This window comes from Semicossyphus pulcher, unplaced genomic scaffold (genome assembly GCF_022749685.1).
Source record: "Semicossyphus pulcher isolate SPU_LCO1_2020_fin unplaced genomic scaffold, fSemPul1.0.p SCAF_1, whole genome shotgun sequence".
NCBI classification, from domain to species: Eukaryota; Metazoa; Chordata; class Actinopteri; order Labriformes; family Labridae; genus Semicossyphus; species Semicossyphus pulcher.
This window is the reverse complement of record NW_027211603.1, coordinates 13,911,456-13,929,693: the sequence shown is the minus strand read 5'-3', so window position 1 is coordinate 13,929,693 and position 18,238 is coordinate 13,911,456. Positions and strand designations below refer to the sequence as shown.

The following is an 18,238-nucleotide window of genomic DNA, read 5'->3' as shown; positions in this document are numbered from 1 at the left end:
AGCGAGCTCAAAAGAGGTGAAGTATCTTGGCAGACCGTAGAGCAAAATGCCATGCAGTCGTATGCAGCCCAGGGGATGAAGTGATTGATCTATGACCTCGGCCTCAGCCATAAGATATTGTGGTGAAGGGTGCGGGGGAGGGCATGGATAGTGGAAAAGGGACGAGCATGAGTCAGTAACAGAGTCTGCGAAAAAAAAAGCTGTGGGAGCAGAGGAAGTGTTAACAACATCACAAGTAGGAGCAAGTCAAGTTACCACGTCAGGAAGCAGAAAGGACTGAGAGTAGGATGATGGTAGGAGCCCGAGAGGTGACGGGACACATGCATCCTAATCATTTAATCATGTGAGGCGAATGAGGGGAATTGTTCATCCCCAGCAGGCTGTCCACGCCAAGCTGAAACGTGTTACCTCTTTCTTTACGTCACTCCCTTTATTAGTTGCCTGTAACGAGTGGCCACTGTGTGAAAAAGTCATTTAGAGAGGATTTAGTTCAAGGATAATAAGCTGTGTGTGACTCTTAAGTGCAGCACTTGTTGCCTTGTACTGTACATGAAAAAAGTAGCTATTTCTCAGCATAGCGGCTTTAATGATTCTAATTTTATCTGATTATGCCATCTTGTGTTTTTGAGACAGAAATGAGTCGACAAAATCTGCAAGGGAAAAAAAAAACTTTTTTTTTGTGTTTGTTTTTTTGGCCACTTTCTCTACAAGTGAGATGACTGAGTACATGCGTAGTCAGACCAAATTAGACCCAACTTTATCTGCCAAGAAGAGACTTTTGAATGTGTCACTAGTTTGGTGGTACAATATTGACAACTGACACTGACAACACATCTTTTTTTTTTGGTCTGAGGTCTTAAAGCTGCAGGTGTAACAGTCAAATCAGTGCCATGCTTCGGTGCATGTATGAGAGGGGAAGGTGTTGCCTCCCTTTTACACCCATGAGTCACGTTTAGAGGTATCGAGTTCCCTGAAACACTTTGATGAGCAGCTTTTTGTTTGGTGCATTTGTCACATTGTTGGTGCTATTGTCTCTTTTGCAGACGCACGCCTCCAGGTTCCAATAACGCGCCACCCATGCTGCGTGATTTCCATAAACTATGACCAAAAAGTCAATTATACCACAAGAATGACACTTTCCTGAGAACACTCGAGAAAGTTTTGGGATGCTGGCAAAGAGTCAGGCAAATATCACCTATTACTCATGTTACTTCGTACATTTGGGGCTCCACTTGCAAGCACAGCGCTTCGTCACTGCATAACAATCAGATGGCTGAGTGTTGGCAGTGCAACTGATGGAATTTTACTGAAAACAGATTTCGCCTTTGAACTTCCAGATATTTCCTGATCGAAAAAAGTCATCATTCCCGGCTTTAATCGCTCTGAATTACACCTCTGGAGGACGTGGATTAACTTTTCGATTTATACCTGTCCGAGAAAAACGCAGCACTTTAACAGAATTTGACAATGTAAGTATATCTGAGAGTGTTTGGTCCGGCAAACACAACAAACAAAAAAGCGGTAGGGTGTTTTTTTTTTTTTTTAACAGCAACAAGTTCCTCAAAAACTTGATAGGCAGAGACAAGTGCGCTGTTAATGCTTGTATTTGTTTTGTGGGATATAAAAGGCGACCTGCATGTGCACCGTCCGCGTTACAACAATCAAAATGACCAGTTGTGCGAGTGCGTAATAGGCCTATGGCCCTTCGCCAAAGAGGGAGTTAACAGTCTATAACACAAACACGTGAATATGGATATGTCTCAGAAGTTTTATGTCTCTGTCGTTGTGGCTCGATGCGGATTTAAAAGATTTGAGGCAGTGAACGAAGCATCAGTCAGGAACTAGTCTCCACATAAACTTGGATTGCCGTCGCTTATTTCAATCACGTAAGACCCCTAATGGCGTTGTCCGGGCGAGGGTGTTACGTATATCTGTACAAGCTTTTCTGACAAGCCCGGCTTGTTGATATTTGTCCTTACTGTAGAGCCACCAAGGTGTTGCCTAAGAGAGTTTAAGCACGCCGATATTGCAAAGGGTTATTAGATTCATAAGTCAGCGAAGTGGTGGGCGATCTACTGAGCACAGCAGAAGTTCTCATATGATGACTTCAAACAAGACACATTACCTACCAGCATCTGTTGGAGTGAGTGGATATTAAGACACTTCTATCTCCAGGACAGCGTAGGGGAAAATGGTAAGTAGCAATGGAAACACACAGCATATGAAGGATGATTACCAGTAAATAGTCGTGCTTGCTGTTTAGTCTGGCAACGCATTGCTGGCAGGGTTGGACTCAGTGGCTACTTGAGAAACTCAGTATCGAGACCCATGTCTGATGAGGCTGATGTTGACAAAGCTTGTGTGAAAAGAGATTGTGAGGCATTTCTGGGCTCAGGATATGCCGGTACAGTGAGAGAGGTAAGGAAATATTACATTGTGTCTGCGCGCAATGTGTGGATGTGATGCAGGACTGTGTTGGAGGTGCTGTGGCAGTGAGGCTTGATATTTTATGCATGTATGTATGTTCTTTTTGCGCCGTAAAAAAAGCAACATGTGCCACTTTACCTGTGACACTTGCCTTAAGCTGTTAAGAACAATGGGGCTCAGAATCAGCGGTTGTAATTTGGCGTTAGAGTGGAGTCTTTTTTTTTTTTTTTTGGACGCGACTATACACTGAATTGAACCGGCGTTTGTGATATAGGTGCTGTTATCTGGAAGGAAATGTCCGACCAACATGTGATCAAATATTAACAGGACTGGTTTGGCAAGGAGGGGGAAATACACGTGACAAGACGCGGGGAAGCAGCAGAGTAAAAAAAAGCAGTTTAAAGTGGGCACTCAAACAAAAGTATATAGATATTTTCTTGGCCCCCTCATAGTTCCCCTGGCTGTGTTATGCTTTCAGCACGTTGGACAGAGGCACCGGAGTCGTGCATGGACTAAAACGCCGAGTGGACGCCAACTCTCTTTCTCTCTTTTCCCCAGCCCCCCTTTGCCAAACCTGGGATTGTTTTTTCAACTTTTGGTAAGCTTATTCTGAGGGAGCCTGTGGTCTGTGAACGGAAATTAAACGGGATTATAAAAGAGAGGAAAAAAAGGGCAATTTAAAACAGGGAGAGAGAAAAGCGCGTGCCATTTAAAAAGAGCTCGTGCTTTACAGATGTGTTTTTTGTCAAAGTTGAAATGTTAGGGTCGTCTGGTGTTTCGCACGGCACATTCTCGGTACCTATAAGCCCCCCCACACTGCGTTAAACTTTGGGACATGCAAGTCTTGGTCGCGGAGATCTAACCACGCACATAGTGGTTGTCAGCCCCTTGTAAAGGTAAGAGCACAATCCATTGTTTTCATGTCACTCTTTTGTTCCTGTCGTCTTTGCGGGCTTTTCTCTAAAGAACTTCGGCTTTAAAAACTACAACATGCAGCCTTCTTCGCCTTGGCAGTGTGTGTGATCATTGTGGGCATCAGTGACCGAAATAACTCCGAAATGTAACCCGATCCAGGTGACCAATATCTCGTAGGCATCTTTCTTTATTCTTTTTTTCTTCATGCTTGAAGTTAAATTGATGAAATATTAACGCGTGCACGTTCGTTTAGCTTTTAGGTCATGTGAGATGTTTAAATTGGGACTCGGTTTCGTGCTTGGGGATTTTTTCAAACACAGCTTTTTGGAGTTTCCGAACACTGCCTGCTGCAACATAATTTGCGTAATCGTTGCGTTGTGCCTAATCATGCTCCCAATATGGGACTTAAGACGCTGCAGTGATGCTTCCAGCCTGCACGAACTGGAGTACTGATGCTGGTGCATATCAAAAAATAGTCCGGAAAAGCCTCTTATCTTTCATCTATCATATCTATCTGTGCTTATTTTTTCGTGTTTGGTCTGCTGCATTCATGTTTTGTCTTGATTTCAAACCCTCCGGATTTTGTTATCGACCAAAAATAGCCCTACTCTTTACCCCACCACCCCCCTCTTCCTCCCTCCCTCCCTCCCTCCCCTCACCCCCCCTCTCCCGTCATCGCCATCAAATCACTTGTGTTTTTACTACGACCGCTCCACGGTTTCATTCATAAGGTGCTTTTCACTTCACCTGCTACCCTACCCCCCTCTTTTGTCCATACACGGCTCTGTGTCGACCTGTCAAACGCAGCTACGGATGAATAATGTACAAAAAAAAAGATGAATTAATTCTTAATGGCTTTGACTCGTGTAATTCGCCGGCTTTGCCAAAGCGAGCCTGCTATACAGTAGTATACAAATTGTTCCATTATTCCCGTGTAAAATTACAATAAAGATGGGCGTGGTCAAAGTGCATCCACTGACAGATGTTATGGCTGAATGTGATGGAGAGAGATAAGATGGCTTGATATGCAATTGTTCGGGATGCAGCGTTTTTTTTTTCTTTCGCTTTCTTTTTTTTTTCTTTCTAAATGAAGGCACGCGTCAAATCTGTCACGTGAGGCTGCTACATTTAAATTGTCATCACACAGAACTGCTGTGGGATTTTATTCCTCTGCTCTCGTGAAGGATTTGTAGCCTAAAAAATCGTCTCGCACCAATGCAGAAGCGCTGGATATTGTCTATTTCCTCTCTCTCTATCTGTCTCTCTCTCTCTCTCTCGTCTTTTTTTTTTTCTTCTGGTCAAAGATTTAAGATTTCTGAACCAAGACGAAGCAGTTGCAAAGAGGAGAGAAAAGCCCCAACGCCCACTGTCAGTGCTGTTTAAATCAGAACTCCTCGTACACGCTGTATTTTCACATAAAAACAATGAATCCAGTAAATCCATAATTTCATTAGAATTATGTGACTTCTTCTCCGCCGGCGTTTTAGGTCATTTTTTAGCCAGCGGTGTAACGCGCGCACATCGCTTTTTGCATATTACAGCCTATTAGTGCTCATTTTATATGACAGTGAAACCAAAATAGATCATGTTACTTATCAGTCTGCCCGACATTCATAAAAAGGATCCTTTAATAAAGGCTGCGTCGCAACTACACGAGCCACGTTTCCGCATCATTAATACCACAAAAACATTTATTGCTTTAAATTTGATCCGACAATAATTTACTTAACGAAACGGTACGCGTTTTAGTCTCTGTGAGAAGAGGAGAATTGTGATGCTTTAAAGAAATATTTGGCCTTTTGTTCACAGATTCCTCAAGGGGCTTTTTTATTGCAGCATCTTTTCCGGTTGTATTTTTGTATAAATATAATATTTTCCTTGCAGAATGCCTATTTTCTGACCATGTAGCAGTATTTTTATTTATTTTTTTTTCTACTGAGACGTGGGATTATGGTGTGGGCGTGGGCGTGTTGGGTGGAGGAGGAGGGATGAGCGGAGGCGGGTTAGGAGGGGTCTGTGGGGTGGCACGACACACTTTGTATGTATGAAGGTTTTTTTATAGCACTTTTCTGCAATGTACGTCAGCGGATCAGTCCATAAATGGGGCTGCGTGTGTTTGTGTGCGGGCGTGCGCCTGCGTGCGCTCGCGACTGTGTGCGTGCGTCTCCGCGTGTGTTATCTTTACCGAGAATCTCCCCTCTCTCTCTCTCTCTCTCTCCCTTTCTCTTACTCTCTCTCTCTCTCCCTCTCTGCACTCTCAGCTCTGCAGAGTTGGGGTGGGCGTCAATAACAAACCTGATGGTAGGTTTTCATTGCAAAAAAATCAGATGAAATTCTTTCGGTAGGCCTTTTTATTTAACGAAAAATTAAATAAATGCATTCTGCAGAAATAAGGGTTAGCATTAATGTTATTATGCTTCATACAGCTAACGTGTTCGTGCTTTTTTATAATGTAAATGTTGGCCTTAGTGTGTCGCTTTTCCGTTGCGATCAATTGGTGCACTTTGGGTGCTAAAGGGATTTGGCGAAATCTGGTTTTCAATTTAGGACGTTCAATTTTCTTTTCATTTAAATATCAGGTATTTGTTTATAATAAATCTCGGTGTCCGTGTGTGCTTTCCCGCTTTAACTCAACGTTTCCATTCATGAAATGTAATAACTTGTCTATTTTCCAAGCTGATAATGTTTAAATATAAATTATAAATAGGCTATCGATTATTTTGGACTGTTGATGGCAGAAATGTGGACTCACGGTTAGGCGGCCGTCACGTTATATTTAGAGCGAATATTAATCATCTTAATCATAATGGAAATGTGGGCTACATCGCCCGCCGCCGCCGCCGCCGCAGCTGCTGCTGCTTTAGTCACCACCACCATCATCTTCATCACCAACACCTTCATCAATTAGCAGGCTTGTTTAAACAAGTTCTGGCACGAGGCGAAGCCACGAACCTGATTCGGAACCTTTAATTATCAGTGATTCGTCACTGTGGCGTGATGGTGATTTAACGGTAATGAAGCCCACGATGAGTTATTAATACACCGTGGATGTAAAGACGTCTTATACGTCGGACCACTGCGGGACTACAAGGATTCATGATGCCGTCTGCGAGCGCGCGCGCGACCGTGCGCGTGAGGAAATGTTCGATCATGCCGGCGAACCATTCAAGTGCCTCTCAGCGTGTGAACATGCAGCACATCACTGCATCCAGGAAACTTCTCGATACCATAAAACATTTATATCTTCATTTCCTGAATGTTAGAAAGGAGAGTCAGCTTCAGACTCACTTAGGAGCTGATTTCTTGCATTTTCATACAAATAATATCAGATTTATGTCTCTTATTTGTTAAAAGATCAATCTGTACTTGCATATAATAGCAGGATATGTCAGATTAAGCCTCTGATTTACTTTCCTACAGCCTCATTTGTGTAGAAAAATGCCTCCTTTTTCACTCTCATAAGAAATATTTCCGCTTTTCCAATCATTTTGTGGCATGATTAGTGTGTTTCCCTCAGCAGTGAACCATGCAAAGGTTATTGATGCTGTGGTGATATTGGATTGGGGAGGAGGAGGAGGGGGGAGGAAGAGGAAGAGGGGGAAGGCATAAGCTAAGAAAAGAGACAGACAGACAGAGACAGAGAGAGGCTTAATAGGCTGTGGAGTAATTTGCAGTCTCTGCCACTATGGACATAATGTATCAGCTGTAGGAGGCTGTGCAGGGAGGAGTACATATGGAGCTTAGAGGCCTGCTCTTCTGTGTCTGCCTCATGATTACAATAAAGGTTGTTGTCATCACAGGAGAGGTGACATTAGCATCAGCTTAGAAGAAGGCCTAAAAATGAGTTTATCAGTCAGGAGTTCTCTCGCTGTCCCCGCCCCTCGTCTCCTTTGACGTCACGCAGCCACGCTCACAAAGGTTTTCTCAGCTGACGTGTTTTCCTGTCGAGGAGGAACGCAGTGATCAAAATACCCCCATCGCCTTCCTTTATCCCCAGTGAAAATGGCATTTCACTAAATGTCATTTGGTCCGTTTTACACGGCTCCTCTCTCGCACAAGGAAGGCATAATTCCTCCTTGTTAAGTGAAGCTTTGGGCAGTGCGGACATGTCAGCGTAGTGTAGAGAAGCCTTGAAAGGTTATACAAGTGTGTCGTGTTGTCTGCTCCTGGTTGTTTCTTCTCTCTGCTGCACAAACCCAACTGTTACCGCACATCCCGTGTGTGTGTGTGTGTGTGTGTGTGGCTAGAGCACGTGGCTGAAACCTGTCGATATTTGCCACATTACACAGAAAAAGGCCTGATCCTAATGCCTCGGGTAGTTTGGAGTTACTGGCTTTAGTCAGGAAATCTTAAACCTAAAGAAATCTTACACCTCGGTTCCGGTGAATTAGCGGTTTAGCAGTTTTCAGAAAGACTCCTGGTTGCACACCTTCCTCCTGCGCTTGACCCTTCATGGGATGAGTATTAAAGATGCTAGCACGGCTCCTTTCTGCTCCCAGTTACTACACAGTTTATTAGCTCCATTCAGAAATCCAGACCTCAAAGCTACACACGAGCTAATCTCCTGACACGCCACCTTCAGTTGTGTTGCATTTGCACAAATGAGAGGGACCATGTTGTTGTTTTTGCTCTTCTAATGAGATGCCGAGTGATTTATTTATGAATTACTTGTTTGGAACAGCCCCCTTGTGCAGTGTGCATCTTCTTTTTTTCATCCTCTTTGGAGTCATGTCGCTCAGTGATTGCTGATGCAACTCTTTGTCATCCAGAGTTTGCCCTCACCTCCTGTGAGCCTTCGGGGAGGGCTATATCTATCTTGGCATGTCCCCGGGTGTGTTGGAGGTGGGAGTGACTCATTAAGCAGGTGTGAGCATCCACTCCCATACTGCTACATGCCAAACAAGAGCTCTCCGGCTCATGGGCTCGTGCAGGGAGGAATCATGATGGCAATACAGCAAAACGCATCACAATAAATCTTTGCACTGGACCGGGGCCAAGTCACAGGGATAATGAGCTGCTAGTTCCCCATTACGCCCGCTCCTGTATCCACCAGAGGTGGAGTTTCCGAGCTAAGGTTGTGGCTCTGCTGACATTTGTATTTAGAATCCTGCTTTTTAAAAGACACTAAAATGTTGGAAACACAGCATCAAGAAGCGAAAGCAAGTATAAGCTCTGTGTACATAATTTCAGTGCGTTTGTTTAGCTGACATTTGGTTATAATAACCTGTGAAAGCTGGTTACTACACTGCAGAGCACTTGCAGGGGAGTCATCCATCTGTTGTGGAGATGGCTCACTTTAAAAAGCAAGCAGAAGCAGAATTGTTGCGATAAGTTCACATGTTTGTTAGCCTCCAGTGTCTGCTGCCATCCCAATGTTCTAACAGCTCACATTTTACTGCACAGAGATGATGGGCCTCCTCTAGGATCATAGCCAGGGCTTTGTATGTAAGAGGAATGAGTCAAAGTTCCACTTTTACAGGAGAATAATGTGAGAATCTTCTATATCGAGGATGGAGGATAGATTCAGGAGGACTCATGCTGCCTAAAATGGAGTAAAAGGCTAAAAAAGGTGTTCATAAATATATCCTATAGACTCAAACACCCCCCTCCTCCTCACTCCCTGCACACCGGTACAAGAAGTGCTTATTTTTACTTCTCTGAATATCTAATTTTACATAAATAGGCCATCTAGAAATGGCTCGCAGTGTATCACGACTTGGTGGAGACGCGCTGTTACGCAAAACCTTTAAAAAAAGAAAAGAAAAAGAAACCCTCTTTGCCTCGGTGAGCGAAATACGGAAGAGGAGAGGCTTGGCTCGTGCTTTATATACCGCCAGACATTCTGGTGTGGATGCAGGCTGCACGGTATGCGGACAAACAGAAGCACACAATGCGCACGGAACGCGCGTTAATAGTTCCGCCTCGGGGCTGTTTAAACAGGAGTTTGGTGGCGACCAGTCAGCCAGCGGCAGGTCACATGTTGCAGCGTCATTGTGTAGTAAAGTTACTGTAGTTGCAAAGAGCCTCCTCATTTCAGCTCCAGAGGTCTCCCATCATCCTCCTCCTCCTCCTCCTCCTCCTCCTCCTCCTCCTCCCGCGGTGCTGCTGCTGCTGCCGCTGCAGCGTTTCAGCATGCGACAACTTCAGTTTCAGACATCTCCACAGGAGCCGCGCAGCCATGGGAGTGCATTACCTCAGCAGCCATGCAATTTCCACCATCAATAATTTAATCTATTTGCTCCAAAGCTGAAGAGATATCCTGAAGCCGGTCGGGGGAGAGCACACACAGAGAGGAAAATATCGCGAAAGTAAATTACTCAGGGAGTTGTCCAAAACATCCCAGATGACACTACTGTCCTGTTGAATGGTCTGTTTTACGACTGGGCAGTGAAAGGTATGTCAATGTTTGCTTTTCGATTACTTCTTTTACGCACTTTGAGCTTTGTTTGGTGCGTCTTGAGGAAAAGATACAAGTGTATGTGTTCATATGCGTGTGTGTGCGTGTGTGTGTGGTGTTGGGGAGGGGAGGAGGGGGGGTCTAAAAGTAGCTCGATCAAGTCCGGTTCTCCTGCGAACAGACAGCGCCGCAGCCCGAGAGAGGGGATATGTGTAACCTTATCCGCACGTTCATTAATAAAAAACGGAGTTATTATGTTGATTGGGTTTCCAGTGGAGAGCACGAGCTCAGCAGATGTAATCTAGAGAAGAAAAAACACTGTTGTTTCAGATTAGATTCAGCCTGAGCGATGTGACTTCGTATTATCATTTCTCCTGAGTTACAAAGTGGAAACAATCCAGCCACGTTCGAACAACTTTTATGCTCATAAATAGCTCCAACAACTCTTTGTTCATTGTGTTTAGTCTATTTTTACGCACCTAGCCTGCTTCGCGTTGAACCGTGCAACAAAAAGAATCCATTGAGTTTTTATTTCTTTATTTTGGAGAGGAAAATAAACTTTGATGAACTCATTAAGACTTTATAGGAAACCCGAGACCTAAACGCCCAAGTACGGCGGCCAACATACACTGTTGGGTCTACTTCTTGGTGTTGTGAGCGCTCATGGTGAATAACTTCAAATTACTGGCGGATTGAAATAAAGCCCTGTTTATAGCGCGGTGGAAAACTGGCTCATTTGTGACATGTGAACGTATCTTCCAAGAACACAGCAGTAATTCCGGTTACATGATGGTTTTATGATGTAGTTTACAAAGAATGCAATATATGGCCATATGTCTTTAGCTGCGAGTAAATTCCATTTGAATTAACTTTATTGCCTGTTTGCAATTATGCACAACAAACACTGTTTGTGCGTCTGAGGAAGGAAAAACCTATGTATCTATCTATCTATCTATCTATCTATCTATCTATCGTGTTTCACAAGAGGGAGGGAAAGAGGCATGAGGAAGGTGGAGGGAGGGAGAAAGAGAAGCTCTTATTATTTCACGGTCTCACGCGCCCTCCAGTGTTCAAAGCTAGGAACTGCAGCCGTGTTCGTTTGGAGCTGTAGGTGTGTTGGTTATATTTAAGTGTTAAGCTTTGTAGATTCATATTAAAATAACTATGGTGGAATTTTTGTTAGTGTAATTAACTGTTACTAAATCGCACTGTAGATAAACTAGAGTTTTGCACCTTTAAAGAGAAGTTTGAGGTCTGAAGTCAGAGTCGGTTATGACAGTCAGTTATACTTAATGTGTTTCTAATGTAAGCTTTCATTGTTGCACACAGTGTGGGAGGGCGGCAGCGTCTCGTTTGGATAGCACAGATCACTCAGCAGCTCTTTGAATGGCGTTCTTTCCAGGGCAGTGGCCCGGGTTGGCCTGGAGGCCAGGTATAATCCCTCAGTGATGCTCATCTATTACTAAACGTGCTCTGAAACTGTGTCAGATTGAAAACAGATCTGAAGGAAGCCAGCTTCCACGTGTGTCAGCCATTACTGCAGACAACTCTAATTGCCTTTTTGTAAGTGCTGCACTGTGGCACAGGAGGGCTCCTCGGGTATACATTTTGATAGCATGAGCTTTCTTGTCTTCCAGCTGAGCGGTTGGCATTGTGTGCGAGACGTGTTGAACGTGACAAAACATGTTGCTAGGTAAATAGCTGTAGCCGACACTAATCTTGAGGTAGTGAACAAAGGCGGATAACCACAAGGGAGTGGAGAACAAATGTAGCTATAGGTCATGCATTTCTATTCAAATGTGGCGGGCATATTTCCCTCTTTCATCTCGTCTTTTTGATGTTTATTTCCCCTCCTAACGGTTCCTGAGGTATCACGCCTGCTGTTGCTGAAGATGGAGCTTTAAAGTGTGCAGCGAGGCTAAGGGGGGGGGGGAGCAGCACTGAATGTGAAATAATACTATAGCCGTGCTAGTCCTTTCATGCTTTAGAGAAACTTTTCAGCATCTGTCAAAGGAGGCATTTATCACTTTAATCCCCACCTGGCACAAAGAATAAAACGCCAGGGTAAGTTACATATCCCCGCCATACAGCCGCGCTCTCAAAGCAGACGAACAGGTGGTCATCTGGAGACAAACAGGAGACAGAGTCCACACACTCACCTGCTCCCATTGTTCCGGCTGTTTCATGCCCGAGGTGTTGTCGGGAATAAAAGGCGTGTTTGAGCGGCAGTTATTGCAGGAGTGATTTACGTGCGTCTTCAAACATAAATGAACCTGGATCCAATTTAAAGGTGATGTTTTAAACAATGTCGTCAGAAGAAACGGGATCTTTGTGTTACGTAGTGTCATAGTTGCAGAGCTGCTTCAGAGGCTCAGAAAAACCGACATTTTTATTCCAAACATTCCTCCATATGCACTTCCTCCCTTTTGCTTTATTATTCATGCTCATTGTGTTAACTCGCAAGCCGCCTTTTTTTATTAACAGCGAAATCCGGCAGTGCACATAAAACGTTCCTTACTGGATGTATAAAACAAGAGCAAACCAATCAGTTGTCACATTTAGCCTCCAGTAGATATAAGCCAGAGATCCTCCGCCGGTCCCACAGCAATTAAATGATTCATTGGCTTTATCGCATTTTAACAGGATGTTGATTGAGAGCATAAGCCATATTGATTGTCCTGATGGAAACAGGAAATCACAGAGATAGAAATAAAATCATTTGTTGTTCCCGGTGTGAGGATACCCGGGGGAATGGCACGCAATTGCACACTGTTGAGTGGCATTACCCCCAGCAACCTCCCCCCCCCCCTCCCCTCCATTCTCTCCCCTATGGAGACCTGGAAGAGACGTCATCTGTGGTTGTTATGCTGCGAAATGACGCTGGCACTCTCTCCACCCCCTGCTACTGCAATATTACCCCTGTGGTCTGTTACGGAAGATGCAGCACTCCTCGTCTGCACCATTTCCAGCATGAAGTTTGACGCCTAACAGTAATCAGCCCTCTGCCTTCATTTCCGTCATGTGGAAGTGGAACCACTTGAGCGTGATGCTGATAATAATATCAGCCTAAATGCATCCTACACATAAAGGCTCGTGACTGGCCTCGATCCCGTAAACCTACGTGGTTTCTGTTCTGGGAAGCCTCACAGAAAACTCTCCTTATTGGAACCAAATTCTTCACAATATTTCAGGGGTTATTAAGCTTGGAGTTTGCTTTTATTAACAATATTTCACATTAAAAAAAGGATCATCATCTCCTTAATCTTGGCTTTGTCCACATTGTTGTTTTAATTGGCGAGAGGAAAAATACCCCCATCTCCCTGCAAACACACACACACACAAACCAGCCCCTCCCCATGCCCTCCCCTTAACTCACACACTCAGGAGGAGCGCGTCACCGAGCTTGGGGAATGAGTGGCTCATTAAGAAGAAGGATGTGATATTCTGAATAGAGACTGTGAGACTCCCAGCACGTCTATTTTTAGACCAGATATCTCTATGGCAGTCACCGCGGTGTTGGTTAATTGCAGCCACGGCCCCAGATACCAATTAAGAATGAAACAAATGCTTTTAAGGTGGGGTCCTGCCTCCTCCCTGTACTGTAAAGGTTCCCCGTGTCCGCTCTGAGGAGTGTGCTCGCTCGCCGTGTTTTCCTGTACGAAGTTTGGGACGTGCAGAGAGCACAGGGGCTATTTTTAAATGAGCCCCTGCGGAAAGCAAGATCTAGATTTTCTTTTCATTATGGTTGCTTTCACATCTCGTTGGATGTCCACAGAATCATTGATTGGCTGTGAGTCTTAGAGCTTCTCAAAAGGTAAGAGATGCTTATGCGATTTGCCAGTTCAGTGTTTCCGCTACACCTGTCCTTGTGGCTCTTTCCTCCCTCCCCGGCACTGCTTTGCTTATCTTGTGAGTTGCTCTCCGACGCAGGGATGATGACACATCTTTCTGTCATTCAGTTTCCTCATCCTGCAGTGCTCTCGCCATCCACCTGCAGAAAGCAAACAGTCTCAAACAAACTCCCATTCATGACTATGAGGTTTAGTGGCGGACCTGTCGTGCTGCACAGATCAGTTTTAAAGAGGAAATAATAATAATAATAATAATGCTCCAGTGTTTGTCCAAGCTGACACAAACAAACCATTCCCCTCTCAGCCTGTCGCTAAGTGTTGGCCATGTAGGAGGTTGATAATGGTGATTTCGTTAGCGCGGTAATGACCTGGTCAAACAGTAAAACATGAGCTCGTCAAACAAACCAAACAAACACAACCATGTCCTTCTGTCAACACACGCGCGGCCTGTCCAGATTGTGCCCGTTCACAATCGACCCTCACATGCTTAGACAAACAAAATCTAACAATCCAGGAAATTACTACCCCTAATAAACGTGAAATTAAAGCTATAAAAATCCAAGTCTTTAATAAAGTTCTTTTTATACGGGGGAGGTATGAGCTGTCAAAACTGACAAGACCACACAGTGATTCACGCAGTGAGGGATGAATGACAGGTTGAGTCATTATAAAACTACACATCCTTTCCCACACTCGAAATAAACTCCACAGTTTAACAGAGCAGTGAAAAAAAAAAAGCTCATAAATAATAGCAGGCCTGTAAGGATGTAGTGACATCTATTCGTGTGATCTTATCTTTTGTAATAAGCGATCTCTCTGATGCTCGGCACAGCTTTTGTGCCTCGCTGCCAACAAATAGAAATGTAAGCCAGACATCACATAGGAACAGAATGATAACAGTTTGCAAACAATTTGAAAACACTGATGATGACACAGCGCCAAGATCAGTTTCATAAAAACAGTTTATGATTAATCCAAAGCTACTGGCTCCCTGTTTGGCTCGCAGAGAAAGAGTAGAGGGTGTAAATAAGAGGGAAGGCTTACATGGTGCATTATGGATCAAAAATAAGCTGAGTTCATTGAAATTCTCTTTGATTAACCGTCTTGTTCCCTCTCTCCCCCCTGCCTCCCTCTTGTTTTCTTTCTCTTTGCAGTTCCACCAGGTTAGAAGAGTGATGACCATCCTGTTCCTTACTATGGTTATTTCATACTTCAGTTGCATGAGAGCTGCGCCCCTGAGAGACGCCCCGGGCATGCGGGGCCATCGGACGGAAGGCTACTTGGGCGCCGCTGCGACGGCCGCACGAGGCCACGGGACTCCACAGAGTGGCGGTGGGCCGGGCCAGCGCGGGGAGCTGCCCTCGCTCACAGACACGTTTGAGCAGGTGATAGAGGAGCTGCTGGAGGTGGAGGGGGAGGCGGCGCAGCTGGGACAGGGGGCCGATAAGAGCCAGGGAGGTGGGGGCCCGTCCTCTATGGTCACCGCGGAGACCAAGGATGTCGACATGTACGACTCGCGGGTGATGATCAGCAACCAAGTGCCTTTGGAGCCGCCGTTGCTCTTTCTCCTGGAGGAATACAAAAACTATCTGGACGCCGCTAATATGTCCATGAGGGTGCGGCGACACTCGGATCCCTCGCGGCGCGGAGAGCTCAGTGTGTGTGACAGTATTAGCCAGTGGGTGACAGCTGTGGATAAAAAGACGGCAATAGACATGTCTGGGCAGACAGTTACCGTCATGGAAAAGGTCCCTGTCCCCAATGGCCAACTGAAGCAATACTTTTATGAGACCAAATGCAACCCCATGGGGTACACAAAGGAGGGCTGCAGAGGAATAGACAAGCGGCATTATAATTCCCAATGCAGGACAACCCAGTCCTACGTGCGAGCGCTTACCATGGATAGCAAAAAGAAGATCGGCTGGCGGTTTATAAGGATAGACACTTCATGTGTATGCACATTGACCATTAAAAGAGGGAGATAGTGTATAAAATGTATAGATTTTATTGAAGAGTTTAAAAAAGATAATAAAGAGAAAATATCTATTTGTATATATACATAACAGGGTAAATTATTCCGTCAAATGAAAATTTTATGGACTGCATGTAAAAAAAGATGAAGTTTATACAGTAAAAGTGATACTACAGTCTATTTATTGAACATATTCATGACCTTGTAAACAATTAAAAAAAATCTGATCAGTCATTTGCGCCCAGTTTAAATTACTATATCACATTCCTCCAGACATTGTGATTTGTTTACGTTGCCAAGAATTAGAAAATGAAGGAAAAAAACAGGCAAGGAATGAGAGAGGACAGTTCATCTTCAAAAGCTTGCATGCTGCTTCAATTGTGAATCGAGAAATTCTCCACTTACAAAAAAGGATACGATGCTGACCAAAAAACATTCCGTTTACATATTCAGCAGAAAACAATCTTCCTCTCAAGTAATTTATCTGTTTACTGTTCTAAACTTCTCAAGGTAATGTTGGAATTACATACTATGTCAAGGTGCTGTTGTCAAAGCTTTGCTGTTTATTTTTTTATCCCCACCAGAGGACAAGATATATAAAAAAATTATATATATATATATATATAAAATCTATTCATTGACATGTTTCTGGGTTAATATTATTCATTTTGTATGTTGTGAAGTTGTTTGCAATATTAAACTGAAATATTTGAAGAAATAAAAATGACTATAGGCAACTGAAAAACAAAATCAATGTCGATAAAGTTTCAACAGTGTATTTCTAGGCAGGATAAACTTTATGACGCTGGCAGGCCGGCAGGAAAGTAGGCAGGCAGGCACACACAAACACACATTCACGCGCACAAACAATGCTGCAAAATGCTCCAAATTCAAATCATGAAAAGCCGATTGTTTTATGGATATTTTGCATCGCTTGGTTTTATCTTGAGGCCGGGAAAAGTGCTACTAAAACACTTCCTGCTTCCCACCAGCCCATCATCACTGCAACGCAAACCTACAGTATGTCCTTTGATGGTTTGGTGTTTACATACGGGTGCTCAGAGATTTACTGCACTGTTACTCCAGCTGCACATGTGATATTTCACAACTAGAGCAACTAAACATCACAAGAGGAGCGCCTACACACACAAGTGTAGACTAGCATGAGTAGGCTATGGCTGCAGATGAAGCATGCCCGAGTCTGTCAGTGATGGATTCACCCAACCATACATGTGTGTACATTAAAAAGAAACACCCAAAGGTTTGTTATTAGTGCATGGTAAGTCCACCTTTAAATCTTCAAGAACAATCATTACAGCTGTGCTGTACTACACAGCTGAACCGTGAACAAAAGGAAATCCATGCTAACTGGTTTGCTTTCCGGGGTTGAAAGACCACTGCAGCTGCATATCAGCACTCCCTCCTGCAGATTATATATTTGTGCATCGCATCGTGATAACGTCCTGCACACCAAGTTTAGGGTTGTTGCAGGAAAACATTAAAAAGTGTGTTCAACTTTTCATCTTAATATCACAAAACATTTCAAATATACCCAAAATATTACATATTTCAGAAATAGAAGACAGTCATAAAAAAAGCTGATATGAATCTTCAACAACAGCTTCAGCTAGGTCTTATGTTTGTGTTATATGTCATCCAACCACCTCCTTTACTTCCTCATCCTCCTGAAGGTAAGTGCGACCTCTGAAGAAACCCAGACGCTGCATTATGTGGTTTGGAAAAGAAATTGCTGAAAAGGGACAACAATTTTTCTCATGAACAGACAAAAGATGTTCAACTTTCTCTTTTTCTCGGATCTTCTGATGAAGATGCTGTAAGTTACAATTCTTATACAGAAGACAAATAAAGAGTTTCTTCATCACCTCTGAGGAGGATGAGAAGCAGGCATCAGATGATTCATTATCATGAATGAATGATAAAAAAAAAAAGGTTTCCTGTCATTCAATCATTAACAACAAAGAATTAATATCAACCTTTAGATAGAACTGGAATTATTTACTTAATTTGTATTTATATGTCTGAGCACCAACAAAAAAATGAATCATACCTTCTGCAGTGTATTTTAGACAAGGTACTCTGAGCTTCTTCGTCCATCATGAGCAGAAGCCTCAAGCTATTTTTGTTCAACAACACTTAAGTAATGTAAAACTGCCACCCTCCAGTCATTAAAGTAATGGACAAAGTGGTTCTGAAATAATCAGTCGTCTTTAAACCAGGGTGAAGCGCATATTGTCTTTTTAGATCATAAATCATGCATGTGAATACGGTGTAGTGTTACTTTGACTCAGAGCTCCGGCTGAAGCTGAAAGACAAAAACAAGACCAAAAAAAGCTATGAAAAAACATTTGGCTTATTGCATCAGAAAAGGATAAAAATAGCTGTTTCCCAACAAAATCTTGGCCCTTCATACAAGTGTGTTGTGCCTCTGGCCACGCCCCATTCAATGATGTCACAGCAGGTGTTTTTCATCAGCTGTCAAACGCAAACACTTTGTGTGTCATCACCAGCTGGGGTGTGGTCAGGAGTGATTCATGCTTGAAATGTTCAGCCCACACAGAGAGCAGTGCAGCAGCAGTTTTCTGCAGACTGGTGTTCTGCAGAGTCACCAGCAGAGGGCAGCAGAGAGGCCGATCCTTCCAGGTGTCATCGAAAGAA

The 18,238-nt window shown here is 43.7% G+C and overlaps 1 protein-coding gene across 6 annotated transcripts; it reads left to right on the top strand.

Moving 5' to 3' along the window:
- Positions 1-1,388: 1,388 nt before the first annotated feature.
- Positions 1,389-16,273, top strand: bdnf (brain-derived neurotrophic factor). Of its 6 annotated transcripts, none has more exons than XM_069657982.1 (2): positions 1,389-1,469; positions 14,745-16,273. In XM_069657982.1, exon 2 carries the CDS (start codon positions 14,766-14,768, stop codon positions 15,573-15,575), a length of 810 nt encoding a protein of 269 aa, XP_069514083.1. In that variant the 5' UTR covers positions 1,389-1,469; positions 14,745-14,765; the 3' UTR covers positions 15,576-16,273. The 6 variants fall into 6 exon arrangements, with proteins under 6 accessions (XP_069514083.1, XP_069514079.1, XP_069514078.1 ...); XM_069657978.1 differs by lacking the exon at positions 1,389-1,469 and adding an exon at positions 2,053-2,194; XM_069657977.1 differs by lacking the exon at positions 1,389-1,469 and adding an exon at positions 2,354-2,418.
- Positions 16,274-18,238: the final 1,965 nt, after the last annotated feature.